The 15,952-nt window shown below is 40.2% G+C and overlaps 1 protein-coding gene across 2 annotated transcripts; it reads left to right on the plus strand.

Annotated features, from left to right (window-relative positions):
- Positions 1-470: 470 nt before the first annotated feature.
- On the plus strand, positions 471-13,014 carry NEK2 (NIMA related kinase 2). Of its 2 annotated transcripts, XM_077157750.1 has the most exons (8): positions 471-697; positions 2,011-2,228; positions 2,984-3,224; positions 5,330-5,412; positions 5,683-5,809; positions 6,710-6,929; positions 9,490-9,615; positions 12,064-13,014. In XM_077157750.1, the coding sequence occupies exons 1-8, from the start codon at positions 602-604 to the stop codon at positions 12,348-12,350; spliced, it is 1,398 nt and encodes a 465-aa protein (XP_077013865.1). In that variant the 5' UTR covers positions 471-601; the 3' UTR covers positions 12,351-13,014. The 2 variants fall into 2 exon arrangements, with proteins under 2 accessions (XP_077013865.1, XP_077013866.1); XM_077157751.1 differs by lacking the exon at positions 2,011-2,228 and having other exon boundaries at positions 596-697.
- The last annotated feature ends 2,938 nt before the right edge of the window (positions 13,015-15,952 follow it).

Consider the following 15,952-nt stretch of genomic DNA (forward strand, 5'->3'; position numbering starts at 1 on the left):
TACCATATATGCCTGAATCATAGTAAGCTCTCATTCGCGCATCCATTAGAGACAAGCCGTATTTTTCAGCTCTGTACTCAGCTCCCGCCAACTCTTCAGCGTGTTTCCGCCCAGACTCCGGAATGTGAGAGAGGAGGGCGTTGTGCAGAGGTCAGAGTGCAAAAGTCAGAGGCTGTTGGTTAAGGCGATAAGCAAAGAAGTCTTAGGAGAGGGCCCTGGGCCTCGGTTACCTTGGCGACCGCAGCTAGAGGTTAAAGCACTCACGCTCGCAGGCTGCGCCTCCCTTTCCCCGCCCCTCCGTCTGGTTTGGCTCAGCCCTTTTCTCCCTTGAGGCGAAAGCCTACGTCAAATCCGACGCCAACGCGGTTGCCTAGGAGTACACTTTTCCCAAGATGCCTAGGGTGTTGTATTCTCTTTAGCCAATCAGAGAGGCGGGGCCGCCTCACAGACGACCAATAGATTGCGAGATCAGGGCCCGCGACGGTTAAACTGGGCCGGCGGCTGGGAAAACAGGTCGGCGCGTCTTGGAGTGGTCTCCGGGTGGGTGGCTGTGGCTCCACGTTTGCGGGGCGGCAGCGCGAGTCCGGCGGTGAGCCCAGCGATGCCGTCCCGGGTGGAGGACTATGAAATACTGTACACCATTGGCACGGGCTCCTATGGTCGCTGCCAGAAGATCCGTAGGAGGAGCGACGGCAAGGTGAGTGCGGGGCTCTTCTCTGTTCCCGCCCCTGCCGCGGCTTCCCCGCCCGGGGGTGAGCGCCTTCCGCCGCCTCCGGGAAGGGAGTCCCGGGGTCGTGGGTCTGCACGGCTGGGTGCCTGGAAGAGTCAGCAATCTCTCCTACTTGTCTCATCACTCAAGTGTGGGATATATTTTCACACCTTGATTTTATATAAAGACATATATGTATGTCTGTATATAAAGTCTTTTTTCCTCGTTCTCCTCTCTCCTTCTTATCATCCATTTTGACCTGCCAACAGCCTTCCCTTGGTGATAGCTGACTTTTGAGCTATTTTTAGAGAACAGCCCTTTCAGAAGTAAGAAAGGGGAAGGACCAGAACCTGGGCTTTATGTCTTGTGGTCAGAAACTCAATTAAACTCAATTAAAATACCCTTTTTTAAGATTATGGGATTCCATTTCCTGATGCGTATAGGTAAACTTTTTTTTTGTTTTTTACCGTATGATGATTCCATTCTTGATATATAATCAATAACTCACAATTTCATCACATAGTTGTATATTCATCATCATGATCGTTTCTTAGAACATTTGCATCAATTCAGAAAAAGAAATAAAAAGAAAAAAGAAAGAAATCATACGTACCATACCCCTTACCCCTCCCTTTCATTGATCACTAGCATTTCAGTCTACTTAATTTCTTGTAACATTTGTTCCCCCTATTATTTATTTATTTTTAATCCATATTTTCCACTCATCTGTCCATAAGGTAGATAAAAGGAGCATCAGACACAAGGTTTTCACAATCACACAGTCACAGTCACAGTCCTCTTAAAGAAACATGGCTACTGGCACACAGCTCTACATTTTCAGGCACTGCCCTCCAGCCTCTCCATTATGTATGGGTAAACTTTTTACAGAAAGAACACTGGAGAGGAAACTGCCTGGCTGCCGAGTGGACAGATCTCTAGGAAGGTCTGGTGTGTGGGAAAGCTTGGGCAATCGGAATAGTTCGGGAACTGTCACCACCTCTGCTTTAGTTTGGACTAAAATACCTTTTTGTTACCTCCCAGTAAACAACTGAGGGTGGTGACTTGGAGGGTGCTAGTGTGCCCTCACCTCCACGATTGCATCATTTACTGTTTTAAAAATAGAGGAAGATTATGCAAATAAAAGCAAGATTCCTTAAGAATTGGAATTAAATTAGATGATAATGACCTTGACTGCAGGACATATTTAATAGGGAGGTGTTGTTTTTTTTTTAATTTTAGAACTTTCATTCTTTGTTTTGAATATAATGAGTTTACTCAAACCTTGGACATTTTTATTTCAGATATTAGTTTGGAAAGAACTTGACTATGGCTCAATGACAGAAGTTGAGAAACAAATGCTTGTTTCTGAAGTGAATTTGCTTCGTGAACTGAAACATCCAAACATTGTCCGTTACTGTGATCGAATTATTGACCGAACCAATACAACACTGTACATTGTAATGGAATATTGTGAAGGAGGGGACCTGGCTAGTGTAATTACAAAGGGAACCAAGGAAAGGTAAATTCAATCTTTTAAATATAAACTGAAAATAGGTCTAGTTTCACTTCTGTTAAGCATCTTGTTTTGGGTTCTGGGACAAAGTGCTTTCTTAATAATATGGAAGAGTGCACCTGTATTTGTTTTTGGGTCTAGAGAGCGTTAGACTGGTGAAGCAGTTTTCACACACTCAAATTAAGCATCAAAAGTAATTTGTCTTAAAATAATAATAGTAATAATAATAATTTGTCTTCCTATATGAATACTTTAAAAAGTAGGTGATTCCCTGGAACTGTGGAGCTGTGTTCCAGTGAATAGCCTTGATTCTTGAAGATGATAGTATAAAAATATAACTTGTGTTGTGACTGTGATTGTGAAAACCTTGTGTCTGATGCCCCTTTTATCCAGGGTATGGACAGATGAGTAAAAAAAAATATGGATAATAAATAAATAAATAATAGGGGGGAAAAGGAGTAAAATAAATTGGGTAGATGGAAATGCTAGTGGTCAATGAGAGGGAGGGGTAAGGGGTACGGGGTACAGGATGTCTGAGTTTTTTCTTTTTTCTTTTTATTTCTTTTTATGGGGTGATGCAAATGTTCTAAAAATGATCATGGTGATGAATATACAACTATGTGATGATATTGTGAGCCATTGATTGTACACTGTATGTATGTGAAAATTTGCCAGTAAAGTTTTTTTTAAAAAGTAGGTAATTCACAATATCCTGCCTTTTTATTCAGAAGGTTTATGTTGTATAATTGCTTTGGTTTCAGACAGTATTTAGAAGAAGAGTTTGTTCTTCGAGTGATGACTCAGTTGACTCTGGCCCTAAAGGAGTGTCACCGGCGAAGCGATGGCGGTCATACCGTTCTGCATCGGGACCTGAAGCCCGCCAATGTTTTCCTGGATGGCAAGCAAAACGTCAAGCTCGGAGACTTTGGGCTAGCTCGAATATTAAACCATGATACCAGTTTTGCAAAAACATTTGTTGGCACACCTTATTATATGTCTCCTGTAAGTATTTCAGAATTCGGCTGTTTCTTTTAACATCTTAATACTAAGCATTTGAATGCAGGGAAATTTAGGTTGTTCTTTTTTTTGTTCCATTTAGTATTATGCAAATGCCAATAATTAATAATGCTGTTTCATTTTAAACTGATGTTTTTCTAGTGGGTCTGCTGGATAATTAAATTCCTTTAAATCAGTAGTTTAGTTCAAGCTTTTATTGAAGTGTGGATCCTGGATCACCCTCATCAGACTTACTTGTGATGCATATTTTGTACTCTGCTTTCTAGATGATTCTTGTCCATGGAGGTCAGGATTCAAGAGGCTCACTTCAGATGCATGATTTGACACGTTTTTTGGTGGTTGTTGTTACATTTTCCTCTGCAGAATCTGCCCACTTTACTTATGTCTTCTATTGCTAGATATTTTGTTTTCAAAATTTCTTAGATTATATGGAGCACTGATATGCTTAGCTTTGTCTAAATTATTATTTCTTCTTGATTATTTCCTTGGAGTGTAGTTCTCAAAATGAAACTGCTGGGTCAAAGAGCGTGAACAGTTTGTTGCTCTCAGTAGATACTGTCTGAGAGCTTTTAAAAAGCTTGAATCAATAGTTATACCACCAATGTGTTAATGTCCAAAATCTGAGTTTACAGAGATAGAGATATTTATGCTTACTTTTTTTTGTAGTGCAAAAACATTTCTGGGATTTTCCAAATCATTTTTAGTATGTTAAAAGATATGATTATAGTATGAAACTGTAAATGAATGATTTTGTTTTTGACTAAGATTAGACAAGACTAGAACAGTATCATTTTCTCACTGGATCAAATTCCAAATAGAAAGCCTTTAGCATAAAGGAAAATTATCCAGGAGTGGTTCTAGGAAAATATGAAACCTGCTTAATTCTTTTCTTCCATTTCTCTCCTGCCCCTGTAATTAGATCAGTTCAGCCTTCCCTAACGCATTGTCAGGAAGTGATATCAGGCTCACCTTAAAACACAAACACTAACGGGGCCTTCTGGAAATGTTGATACCTCTGCCCTCTGTTGAGCATAACAGCTGTGGTAGACTTTTGTTACCGTAGGAGGGGAAGAAAGGCAAACAATGAAAAAAGAGGTAACGAAAATATTAGTTACTGCTGTGGTTTGTACAGAGGACTAAGGAAAAAATATATAAATGAATAATTCAAATAGCCATTTTTGTCTATATCCATTTAAATGTGGACCAGACATATGTTTTGGTTATTCTCAGATGTTCTCTGGCTCCTTTAAAATGGAGAGTGTAGATTATGAATGCCTTGAGGGTAGAGGTCTCTCCTGGTCACCTTTGAACCAGCATTGTCTAGCCTGTGGTAGACACTTGGACATTGGTGAGTGGAACGGGGTGGGAATAGGAAATGGGAAGTTAAGGCTTAAAAGGTACAGGGTGCCGATATGGAATAATGGAAATGTTTTGGTGGTGGTGGTGGTGGTAGTACAACTTTGTGAATGAAATAACAACACTGAAATGTATATCTGAATATGATTAAAAGGGGAAATGTTAGACTGTGTATATGGTGACAGAATAAAAATTAAAAAAGAAAATCCATGGAACTGCACTATACAAACAGTGAACCCTAAGTCAAAGCATGGACTTTAATTAATAGTAAAATTATAAAAATGTGCTATTATCAATTGTAACAAATGTTCCACACTAATGCAAGGGGTTGGTGGAGGGTGGTACATGGGAATCCTGTATTTTATGCATAATTGTTCTGTTAACCCACAACTTTTCTAGTTAAAAAAAAGTTGGTGAGTGAATTAAGTGAAAAGATATATGACAAAACATATTAAGACAAGATCATTGCCTTTTCCCCACGATAAATTAGAAGATAAAGCATAAGTTACCATCTTTTGTTATTGTTATATAAAACCTGACACAAGTTGAATTAGCCCTTTGAATTTAAAATTTTTGTTACAGGTATAAAATGTTTATTTCTCATGATTTTTTCCCTTTTTTTCTTGAGTGAATAGCAGTAAACTTTGAGGTTCCGTTTTGTCTTTGAGATCATTTGATCTCTTAAAAAAATGAACTCTTATACTCTTTTACCTCCTTACCTTTTTCCTCTTAAGGAACAAATGAACCGCATGTCCTACAATGAGAAATCGGATATCTGGTCACTGGGCTGTCTGCTGTATGAATTGTGTGCATTAATGTAAGTGCAATACAGACAAATTAAACTGCCCCCTTTGGCTGGTTTAGCTTTTTTTGAGCATCCATGCTAATGAAAGCATATTCAATCCGAAAGAATTGTACCTTGGATTAAAATAGAGTTTAAAATTGAGGTGCTGAGGTTGTGAAATCTAGCTACAGAGGGAAACTCCAGAAGTGGAAACATAAATACAAACCAGGGCATAGGTTGTGCTTTTGATTTGGTTCTTATTATGTATTTTCTTTGTTTTGTTTTGTTCCATTTTTTACCCAGGCCTCCATTTACAGCTTTCAACCAGAAAGAACTAGCTGGAAAGATCAGAGAAGGCAAATTCAGGAGAATTCCATATCGTTACTCCGATGAATTGAATGACCTTATTACAAGGATGTTAAATTTAAAGGTAAATGTTATTAGATTATGTATTGTCTGTTTCTATCTCTCAATTAAATTTTGGGGTATGTATTCACTTGCAAAGCAATGGAGACTGAAAAAACATTGGTTAATTATATTTTCTTAGTTATACTCTGTTAACACAAGCAAAAACATATGTAAATTTGGTAAATTGCACATCCTTTGTGGCTTTCCTTCTGTGCTTTCTTTATTTCTCTTCCTACTCTCTGCCGTGCTAACAGATGGTCCATAGAAAGAAAAGACTGCTGAAAGGATCCCGATTCTCAGTTCCCTTCCCTTGTCCTTGCTTACCCCAGAGTGGCAGGTGGTAAGGGAAGGTAACAGAAATAAGACTTCATTATACCATCTCTAGCTCTAACTGAGAGAATAGAGTCCAGGGAAAGGGTAATCTTAAAAAAAAAAAAGAATTGGAGGGAAAATAACTTGAATAAAGAGATAGATTATTTTAACCATTCTGGCCATGGGATGGGGAGTTAGATGTTTTGGGACTCAGGCTGGTATCTTACTAGGAGGATGCTGTAAGATCACCAAGAAGAATTCAGGTGAAGCAAGAGGATTGAGGGGTGGTGAGAGAGCAGCCTGTTTAATACCATTTAGAGATGCAAAGATATCACGTCCCCTAAAACAGACCCTTGCAATTCTCCCAAGCCTTGTACACGTAGTACAGCTTGTGTCAAAGTATTTCAGGAATTGAGCCTTCTCAGGTTCAATAATTAAAATCTGCATTACCTTGTGGATCCAGAACCTCATGAGCTGAAGTCATCATTGACTCAAAATTTCCCAGATGTTTAAGACCCATCCATAAGGGAGTGCTTTCCTTGACGTTTTAATGTCAAGGATGAGCATTGTGTTACAGAATCTGACTATAACACTGAACATTTTTCCCCAGGATTACCATCGGCCTTCTGTTGAAGAAATTCTCGAGAACCCTTTGATAGCAGACTTGGTTGCAGAAGAGCAAAGAAAAAATCCTGAGAGAAGAGGGCGACGATTAGGAGAGCCAGAAAAGTTGCAGGACTCCAGCCCTGTAATGAGTGAGCTGAAACTAAAGGAGCTGCGGTTGCAGGAACGAGAGCGAGCCCTCCAGGCGAGAGAAGAGAGACTGGAGCGTAAGTCTGAATGGAAGGGGTAGGGTCGGGGGTTGAAGCAAAGGAAACCAGTAAGTGGCTTGTTTTTGTTGTTGTTGTTGTTTTTAATTTTTTTTTGAACATAACAACATACAAACATGAACATTCTTACCATATGATCATTCCATTCTCAGTATATAATCAGTAACTCACAGTGTCATCACATAGTTGTGTAGTTATCACCACAATCACTTCTTAGAACATGTGCATCAATCCAGAAAAATAAATAAAAAGGAAAACATTCATACATACCATACCCCCTCCCCCTCACCAATCACCAGCATTTCAATCTACTAAATTTATTTTAACATTTTCCCCCTATTATTTATTTATTCTTAATCCATATGTTTTGCTCGTCTGTCCATAAGGTAGATAAAAGGAGCATCAGACACAAGGTTTTCACAATCACAGTCACATTGCGAAAGCTAAATCATTATACAATCATCTTCAAGAAACATGGCTGCTGGAACACAGCTCTACAGTTTCAGGCAGTTCCCTCCAGCCTCTCCATTATACCTTAACTAAAAAGGTGATATCTATATAATGCATAAGAATAACCTCTCGACTCTGGAATCTCTCAGCCTCATTTTGCCTCATTTCTCTCTTCCCCCTTTTGGTCGAGAAGGTTTTCTCAATCCCTTGATGCTGAGTCTCAGCTCATTCTAGGATTTCTGTCCCACATTACCAGGAAGGTCCACACCCCTGGGAGTCATGTCCCATATAGAGAAGGGGGAGGGCATTAAGAGTTTGCTTGCCCTGTTGGCTGAGAGAGAGGCCACATATGAGCAACAAAAGAGGTTCTCTGGAGGTGACTCTTAGGCCTAATTTTAAGTTGACTTAGTCTATCCTTTGTGGGAATAAGTTTCATAGGAACAATCCGCAAGTTTGAGGGCTCGGCCTATTGCTTTGGTTGTCCCCATTGCTTGTGAGAATATCAGGAATTCTCCACATAGGAAAGTTGAATTTTCTCCCTTTCTTGCCATTCCCCCAAAGGGACTTTGCAAATACTTTTTTATTCACTGTTCAAATCACTCTGGGATTTATCAGGGCATCACTCCTAACAAACCTACAAAATCTCATGCCCTACTCAAGGTTCCATGAAGTGGCTTGTTTTGATATATGTAGATATTTATTTGAACAGAATATATTATACATGGATATTAGAACATTCTTATAAACACGTGAAAAAAAACAAAAAATGTAAACTAAAGAGCCAAGTTTGTTGTACTTTTGGGCTTGATTTCTTTCTCTGAGGTGAATTGCTAGTCATTATGTTGGGCACTGTTTGGCCCTAATGCCATAGCCATTATATTTTGCAATAGAGTTCCTCTCTTTCCCCTCCCCCACTTTTTAAATATAATACCGTAAATTTTTTTTCACTTGTGAAGGAAGATGTTGGAATTTGTGGCCTTCCATAGTAAAAATCATTACTTCTTCCTTCTGAAATGACTGCTCCAACACCATTCCAGATCTAAAATCCCACAGCATGTAAGATTAGATATGTGCAGGCAATTCAATAGAAAATATAGGTACAAGATCCTTTAGGCTTATAAATAATACTCTGATGGATATTAACATTAATTGACTTGATGTGGGTATTAACTGGGTACTAATTAGTTTTTTTATTTTGAAAATTTGTCTGCCTGACTAAGATGAGAGCTTCTACCAAGCTTCTACCAAGGTTTTAGATTTATTCGAGGTAGCAACAGCAGCAAGGCTCTTCATTTTAACATAAAGAGACAAGGGGTGGAGCTGTGACTTTGTTTGCTGACACCCTCATGATTCACCTGATTTCGGTGCTGCAGCTATTTATGCCCAATGCAAACTTTATAATTTTTCTATTTTAATGTGCCTATAAAGAGTCTAATCCATCCATTGATGTTTTATTTCCTAATGACAGATATTGCATAGTACCATTGAGACATGCTTATGGGATAGGAACAAAATATACTTCCTGGAAACATTTTTTTTTCTTTGTTAAAAGAATTTTGTAAAAAGCAAACAAAACTTGTTTTAAAAACTTTCATCAATGGTTTATAATTTCATGTAGCAACTGAAATCTGAACACTTTGTGAACTCATAACCATGAATAAATAATAACTTCGTTACTGATTTAAGAACTAAAACCAGAAGGAGGCTTTATACTGTGAGGTCAGATGATTCTCTGAAAATGAATTGTTGCCAGTTTCCAGTAGAGAGCAGAAATGGCTTTAATTTTTAGCTTTCCCAAATGAGTTACTACCATACAACATGACCAAAGGTTGAAGCTAACTCTGTAATTACTGATCCTTGTAGGAAAATTAACTCTGTACTAAACCAGTCCTTAAGGAAAAACTTAAGACAACCTGTTAAAACAGAGTTCAAAACTAGCACAGTCAAGTTGACCAGGGTGTACATTAAAAATCTGTCACACACTTATTCATCAGTGGTCCAGCAGGCGAAGCTTGAATGATGAGACAAAGTGGTAGGATTAGCAAATATGAAATGTTACATACCCAGATAAACTTGTTAACTGTTTTCCTTCTCCATCCCATTTTTAAAGAGAAGGAACGTGAGCTTTGTGTTCGTGAGAGACTTGCTGAGGATAGACTGGCAAAAGCAGAAAGTCTGTTGAAGAATTACAGCCTTCTAAGGGAACAGAAGCTCCTATCTCTGGCAAGTAATCCAGGTATGAAAATCAAATCAATAAACAGACGCTGGTGACACAAATGAAGAAATGTGCATAAGTGTCTCTGTGAAGAGGGCTTTGGTAGCCCATTTATTTACGAAGTCTCAAAGTTTTAAGATAACTGTATGTATTTAAATGGAAATAAGAGTTTTGTTATAGCAATGATTTATTCACTGGGTTCATAGACCTGGGCAACAAGTCATTATACCTCATCATTATAATGTCCCTTTAATTTTATTTACCTTATTAAATTACATGTTTCATGTTGGACATTTGTTTTAAAAAATTAGAACATTAAAAAAATACTCCTTGCATTTCAGATTTTTCTCTGGGCATATTATCAAAACTATATTTCTGGACTCCATTTTCAAGGAAAAAACCTTGCAGTTTCTCATACTTCACAGAAAATCTAGCTTAAAAGGTGTAAGAAACCCATTGCAGAATAGGCCATCTTCTGTTGATCTTTGCTAAGACCCGTTCAAGTTGAAAAATATATTTGCTAAAATTTGGATTCAACAATATCTACATATGCTCTGTATGTTTCCTTCTTTATCGGGAGTCTGATCTATAGACAGCTTTCTCTCGGCCCTGCCTTTGTGTGTGTGTTATCCCATCATTCTGCTTTAGTGAGACATGATTATCGAATACACCAGTGAACCCAAGTCTAGCATTTTTGTCGTTCCATAGAAACCCTAAATCCAGTTTAATCTACTTGTGCTTTAAGATCCTGGAAAATACAAACTATTAAACATATTTGCATTTTTCTTTGACACAAATTATTTTTAAAAGTTTTTGGTTGGTTTTAGAAATTGAGTATCTGAATTTTCAGTGAAATTTTCATCTTTAATTGAGAATCTGGTCACCTCAGTGAGCATGACAGCACTTTGTAAATGAAACAGGTAAAAAAAATTAAGACAAGTTAGGTTGATGATTTCCAAAAACTTTATAGTAAGTGTTAGAAATAAATGAAACTAGTAATGGAAGTAGGTGAAGTGAAACAAGAATTATTTAAAACTTTTGGCTTCATCTTTTAACAAATAACTTCTTTTTTCTAAATATTGCTAGCTACCATCTTAGTATTTTTTTTTTTGTATGCCATATGGCGGGTCACATTTCATTCTGCTTCCATGTGAGTATCCCGTTATCACAGCACTTGTTGAATTGTTTGTTTGTTTTTGTCTGTTTGTTTCTTTGTTTGTTTGGGAAGTACCTGGGCTGGGGATCGAACCCAGGTCTCCTCCTGCATGGCAGGCAAGAATTCTACCACTGAACTACCCTTGCACCCCGCCCCTCATTTTAGTACTTTTATGATGTTTATTTCAGCTTTTTTTAGAGTCTATGCTGCCACCCATAAAGGCAAAATAGACTTAAATCATGATCAAGGTGATGGAGCTAGGAGAGAATTTTATGTGGGCAAGTTTGAGGTATCAAATGCATTGCAAATCATTACTGAGGACCCTGTTAGGGCACTTCTCATTTAAAAGTTTATTACATCTTGCCTTGACTAGTCTTTGAGCAAAGGATGAAAATAGCTAGATAAGGACGATGTGTTTCACTTCATAGGCTTCATAGACAGGTACCTAACTGGACTGTAGGAATCTAGTAGCCCCAAGGCCAGGAGACATTTTAAAGTACTGAGTGCTGGCAGTACTGAGCGTCAGCCTCTTAACATAGATAAAGCAGTGGGTGCTATTTGAACTTAGGACAACTTAAAATATCTTCTTCCCATCCTTGGGCAACAAACTTCAGACATGAAGAAAACATGAGAAGTATATCAAGATCATCCCAGTAAACAGCAGCATCTTTTTAACACTATCCTTAGCCTTATTTAATTAAATACTAATTTAAAAAAAATTTTTTTAGTTTTTCTTAATACATATATATTTCTAATTAGAGAAGTTGTAGGTTTATAATCAAGCACTAAATAGTTTCCATAACCACCCTATTCATAACACCTTACATTAGTGGTACATTTGCTACAATTCATGAAAGACCGTTTTTATAATCTTACTATTAGTTATAGCCCATTGTGTACAAAAGGGTTCATTTTTTGTGTTGTACAGTACTATTTTAAAAAAATTTTAATTTAGTAATATATGTACAACCTTAAATTTCCCCTTTCAACCACATTCAAGTATATAATTCAGTGCTGTTAATTTACGTTCACATGTTGTGCTGCCATCACGAGCAACGATCAACCCAAATAGAAACAATTTAACATTTTAAACATTAACTTCCCATCCCCTATAAATACTAATTCTTTTTAAACGTTTTTCTTATAAAACGACCCCGTTGGTAAAATCATGTTGGTTTAGAAGTAGAGGCGTACCTTATTTTATTACAGGTACCCAGATTTCAAATGTGAACTGAACCATTAAATGCTTCTGTTTAGATAAATTGAAGTCCTATTCAGGTAACTCAAAACCCCTTTTCTTTTCCTTTCTAAAGAACTTCTTGATCTTCCCTCCTCGATAATTAAGAAGAGAGTTCATTTCAGCGGGGAAAGTAAAGAGAATGTCCTGAGGAGTGGGAGCCCTGAGAGCCAAGTTCATTTCAGCGGGGAAAGTAAAGAGAATGTCCTGAGGAGTGGGAGCCCTGAGAGCCAGCTGACCTCCAAGTCCAAGTGCAAAGACCTGAGAAAGCGGCTGCACGCCGCTCAGCTGCGCGCGCATGCCCTGGCAGACATCGAGAGGAACTACCAGCTGCAAAGCCGACAGATCCTGGGCATGCGCTAACCAAGCTGGGGCCCAGCGCTGTGGGCGCCCCTCGCCAGCCTTTAAAGATTGATACTCAGCGGCTGTCGCTGTATATACTCGGTTCCATGAGCCGCGCTTTTTGGTGTCGTAACCACGAAACTTAGGAATTGCCTGTCCTGTTCTTCAGCCACAATTATACAAAATGTCCAGACCTTTCATTTTTCTTAACTTTTTTATTACTAGTAGCTGAGAACGCTTGCCAGAAAAAAAAATGACACTTTCTTGGGTTTTTAATCCTGTGTGTGAATATTACTGGGAACATAAGATAGTACATCCTAAATCTTGAGATGGGGGAAACGTAATGTCAGAAAAACTTGTACTTATCCAGGAGTGGCACTTCCTGAGGAGGTGTCAGTGACTGAGCGCCATGCTTACGATTGTCATGTCGAGATTTAAAATCGAAGTCTGAGGTTTTAAATATTCTTGAATTTAGAGAACCTAATTGGTTACAAATGGGTCGCTAATAACGTGACATCTTTTTGTAAATATCCCATTGCTCTGTAGTGCAATCTATCACCTTTTGTGAAAATTCATCACTGTGATGTCTCTGTTCTTTTTTCCCTTTTTCCTCTAATAGTATATAAGCTGGCTGTCGTTTACTCCCGTCATTCTCTCTAAATAAAAGAATTGTTTAGTTTCCCTATATTTATGTCTTTTATTGATTGACTTCTCAGTGGGAGGGACTCTGTATGTGATTCATAGGCATTGGAGGGAGAGAAGAGAACATGGCTCTGACACCCGAGTGTGCTGCCATCTGCTCTCCAGCTGTAATGGCACTTCCCAACCCATCTCACTAATGCAGCCAAGCCAGTGGACTTTGACCAGGAGCAGTTTTGCTTCCTGGGGGCCATTTGGCAATGTTTGGAGACATTTTTGCTTGTCACAACTGAGGTGGGAGAGTGACATCTAGTGGGTAGAGGCCAGGGATGCTGCAAACATCCTAGGATGCACAGACAGACCCCACAGCAAAGCGTCAATAGTGCATCTTGAGAAACCTGATACTGTGCAGTGCTGATTTCCAATGCAAGTATCAGAACATTTAATTTATATATGGACTCACTGAGATTGCATGTTTTGTATTTATGGCTCGTCCTGGAGGGTGCCTGGAGCTGGCCAGAAACACACAAGCCAGACTCGGGAAAGTTGGAAAGCAAAAGAGAGGGTCCCTCCTCCATCAGGCATGGAGCCAGCCAAGGGAGCACTCTCAGGGGATACATGCAAGGGAATGCTGACCCTCACAGGCACCTGGGGACCTTCAACACTGATGCTTGCTCGGATCCGCTTCCCTCCTGTGCTGTGCCTCCGTCAGGGATGGGGTCTGGAGAAGTTGAGCCAAGTGTCTCCCTTTCTCACAGGTCCACATCGCCCAAACTCAGCAGACAGATGACCCCCAAGGATAAACCCTCCACGCCTGGGCCTTGCCTTGCACTTGGGTCAGGAATTGGTGAGACACAAAGGCATAGCCACCCACAAGCCTTGGGGATGCCAGTGGGGGTGGAAGCAACTGCTGCTGTGTCCCTCCCTGAGCTGCTTTGGGTCATGCACACCCACTCCTGACCCAATCTGCTTGCTTGGGCACTGGGGAGAGCAATGTTGAAAACAGTCTCGGGAGGGGCAGGAGGCAAGACCAAGCATGAGCTAAGGCAATGCGCTACCTCGCCGCCGGTACCATTGTCCCATTGGACTTCACTTACAAAACACAATTCAAACGTTAAATTATTAAGAATTTCAAGGCAGCTACCATAGACCATTAAACCCCCGCACAGGATCCCTCTGAGTGTAGGACCCCTGTTGCAGTGGCCCTTTTCTTCAGGAAACCGCTTTCCTACCCTAGAAAATATTATTTCTCTCTAAAAAGCTGTGTGGCATGCTGTATAGTTTCTCCAGTTTCCCGCATCCCAGACTCCACCTTCATTTTCATTCATTCCTTCATTCAGCGAAATATTTATGGAGCATCTACTATGAAAACATTGTTTTAAGTGCTGAAGATACAGTGGTGAAGAAACACTGAAGCCCCTTCACTCGTGAAGAGTCTGTTTAAATGGAGAAGACAAATAAATAAGCAAAATTTAGGGTACATTAATGATAAGTACTAAGGAGCTGAATAAAGCAGGAAAGGGGAGTAGGGAATAGGGGAAAGTGCAGCAAGAAGGAGGAGGCTGAGGGTAGGAGGTCTGGATTGCAGTGGGGGTGGAGGAGGAAAAAGGAAAGGGGGGGATTGAGTCCATAGCCAGGTGCAATTAATGATTGTTAGAAGAGACATCCTCTCAAATTGTATTTCTACTGTATCTCTAAGATGCTCTGCTAGACACCTGCACTATACTTACTGTCTTGGTTTGCTAAATGCTGCTGGAAAGCAATATAACTTTTACAGTTTCAGTGCCAAGAAAATGTCCAAACTAAGGCACCAACAAGAGGTTACCTTCACTCAAGAAAAGCTGATGGCTCTTCTGAATACCTCTGTCAGCTGGGAATATTCTGACACGTGTCACGTGGCTGACATCTGCTGGTCCCTGGCTCCTGGGCTCTCTTGCTTTCAGCCTCTGTTCCTGTGGGGGTTCCTCACTTGACATCTGTGGGCCTTCACTTACTTACCTTCTCTGGGTTCTGGTTTGCTTCACATATCATGGGAAGGCGCATGGTGATGTCTGCTGGGCCCTGCATGTCTAACTGTCTGGGTCTCGTGTTGGCTCTGTCAATTCTGAAGCAACTGTTCTCCAAGTGTCTGCCTCTGCATTTCCAAAAGTCTGTGTCTATGTCTGCACCTGAGTTTACTCCAAAATGTCTTCCCTTTGAAAGGACCCGGGTAAACTAATCAAGACCCACCTTGAATGGGTAGAGTCACATCTCCATCCAATCAAAAGGTCACACCCACAACTGGGTGTGTCATATCTCCTTGGAGATAATCTAATCGAAGGTTTCCACCCTACCACATTGAATCAAAATTAAAGGTCATGGTTGCTCTGGGGTACGCAACACTTTAAACACTTACCGTTACAGACTATATAGTTAAACAAAATGAATTTAACCAAACACTGCCGGCTCACAGGCATTTATTTGCAAAAGGGGTCATGGCGTTTGAGTAACATTAACAAGCTGTTCTGAGGCACAAAGACCGCAAGGTGGTGCTAGAATCCCGTTGGACTCGGGCGTCCCCACACTAATCCAGCCCGAGCAATAGGTAGCGATCCGAAGAGATTACACTGGTGAAGTTTACACCCACTGTTTCATTTAATCCGCCCAGCACCCTGTGATGCAGGTGTCACTGCTAGCACATTTTACACAGAGAAGCAGGCTGGATGTGACAGCAGGAAGAGGTGCAGTTTGCTTTGACTCCAAAGCTGGTGGAGATAACCATCAGCCTCGACTGCCTGCTCCGCAGGACAGCAAAAGGCTGGCTTCGTCCCCAAACCACCTAGCTTCCCACAATGATGGGTTAAGGAAGATTATCTGTGACTTTACTCAAGACAGGAGCTGGGACGCCCTCTGAATGACCAAGGTCGGTGCGCACAGAGCCAGGCCTCCCGCCGCCGTGAGCTGGGGGTTGCGCGGGCCCAGGAGGAGACCAGGCCCGGGGAGTG

The sequence above is a fragment of the Tamandua tetradactyla genome, chromosome 4, assembly GCF_023851605.1.
Source record: "Tamandua tetradactyla isolate mTamTet1 chromosome 4, mTamTet1.pri, whole genome shotgun sequence".
NCBI lineage: Eukaryota > Metazoa > Chordata > Mammalia > Pilosa > Myrmecophagidae > Tamandua > Tamandua tetradactyla.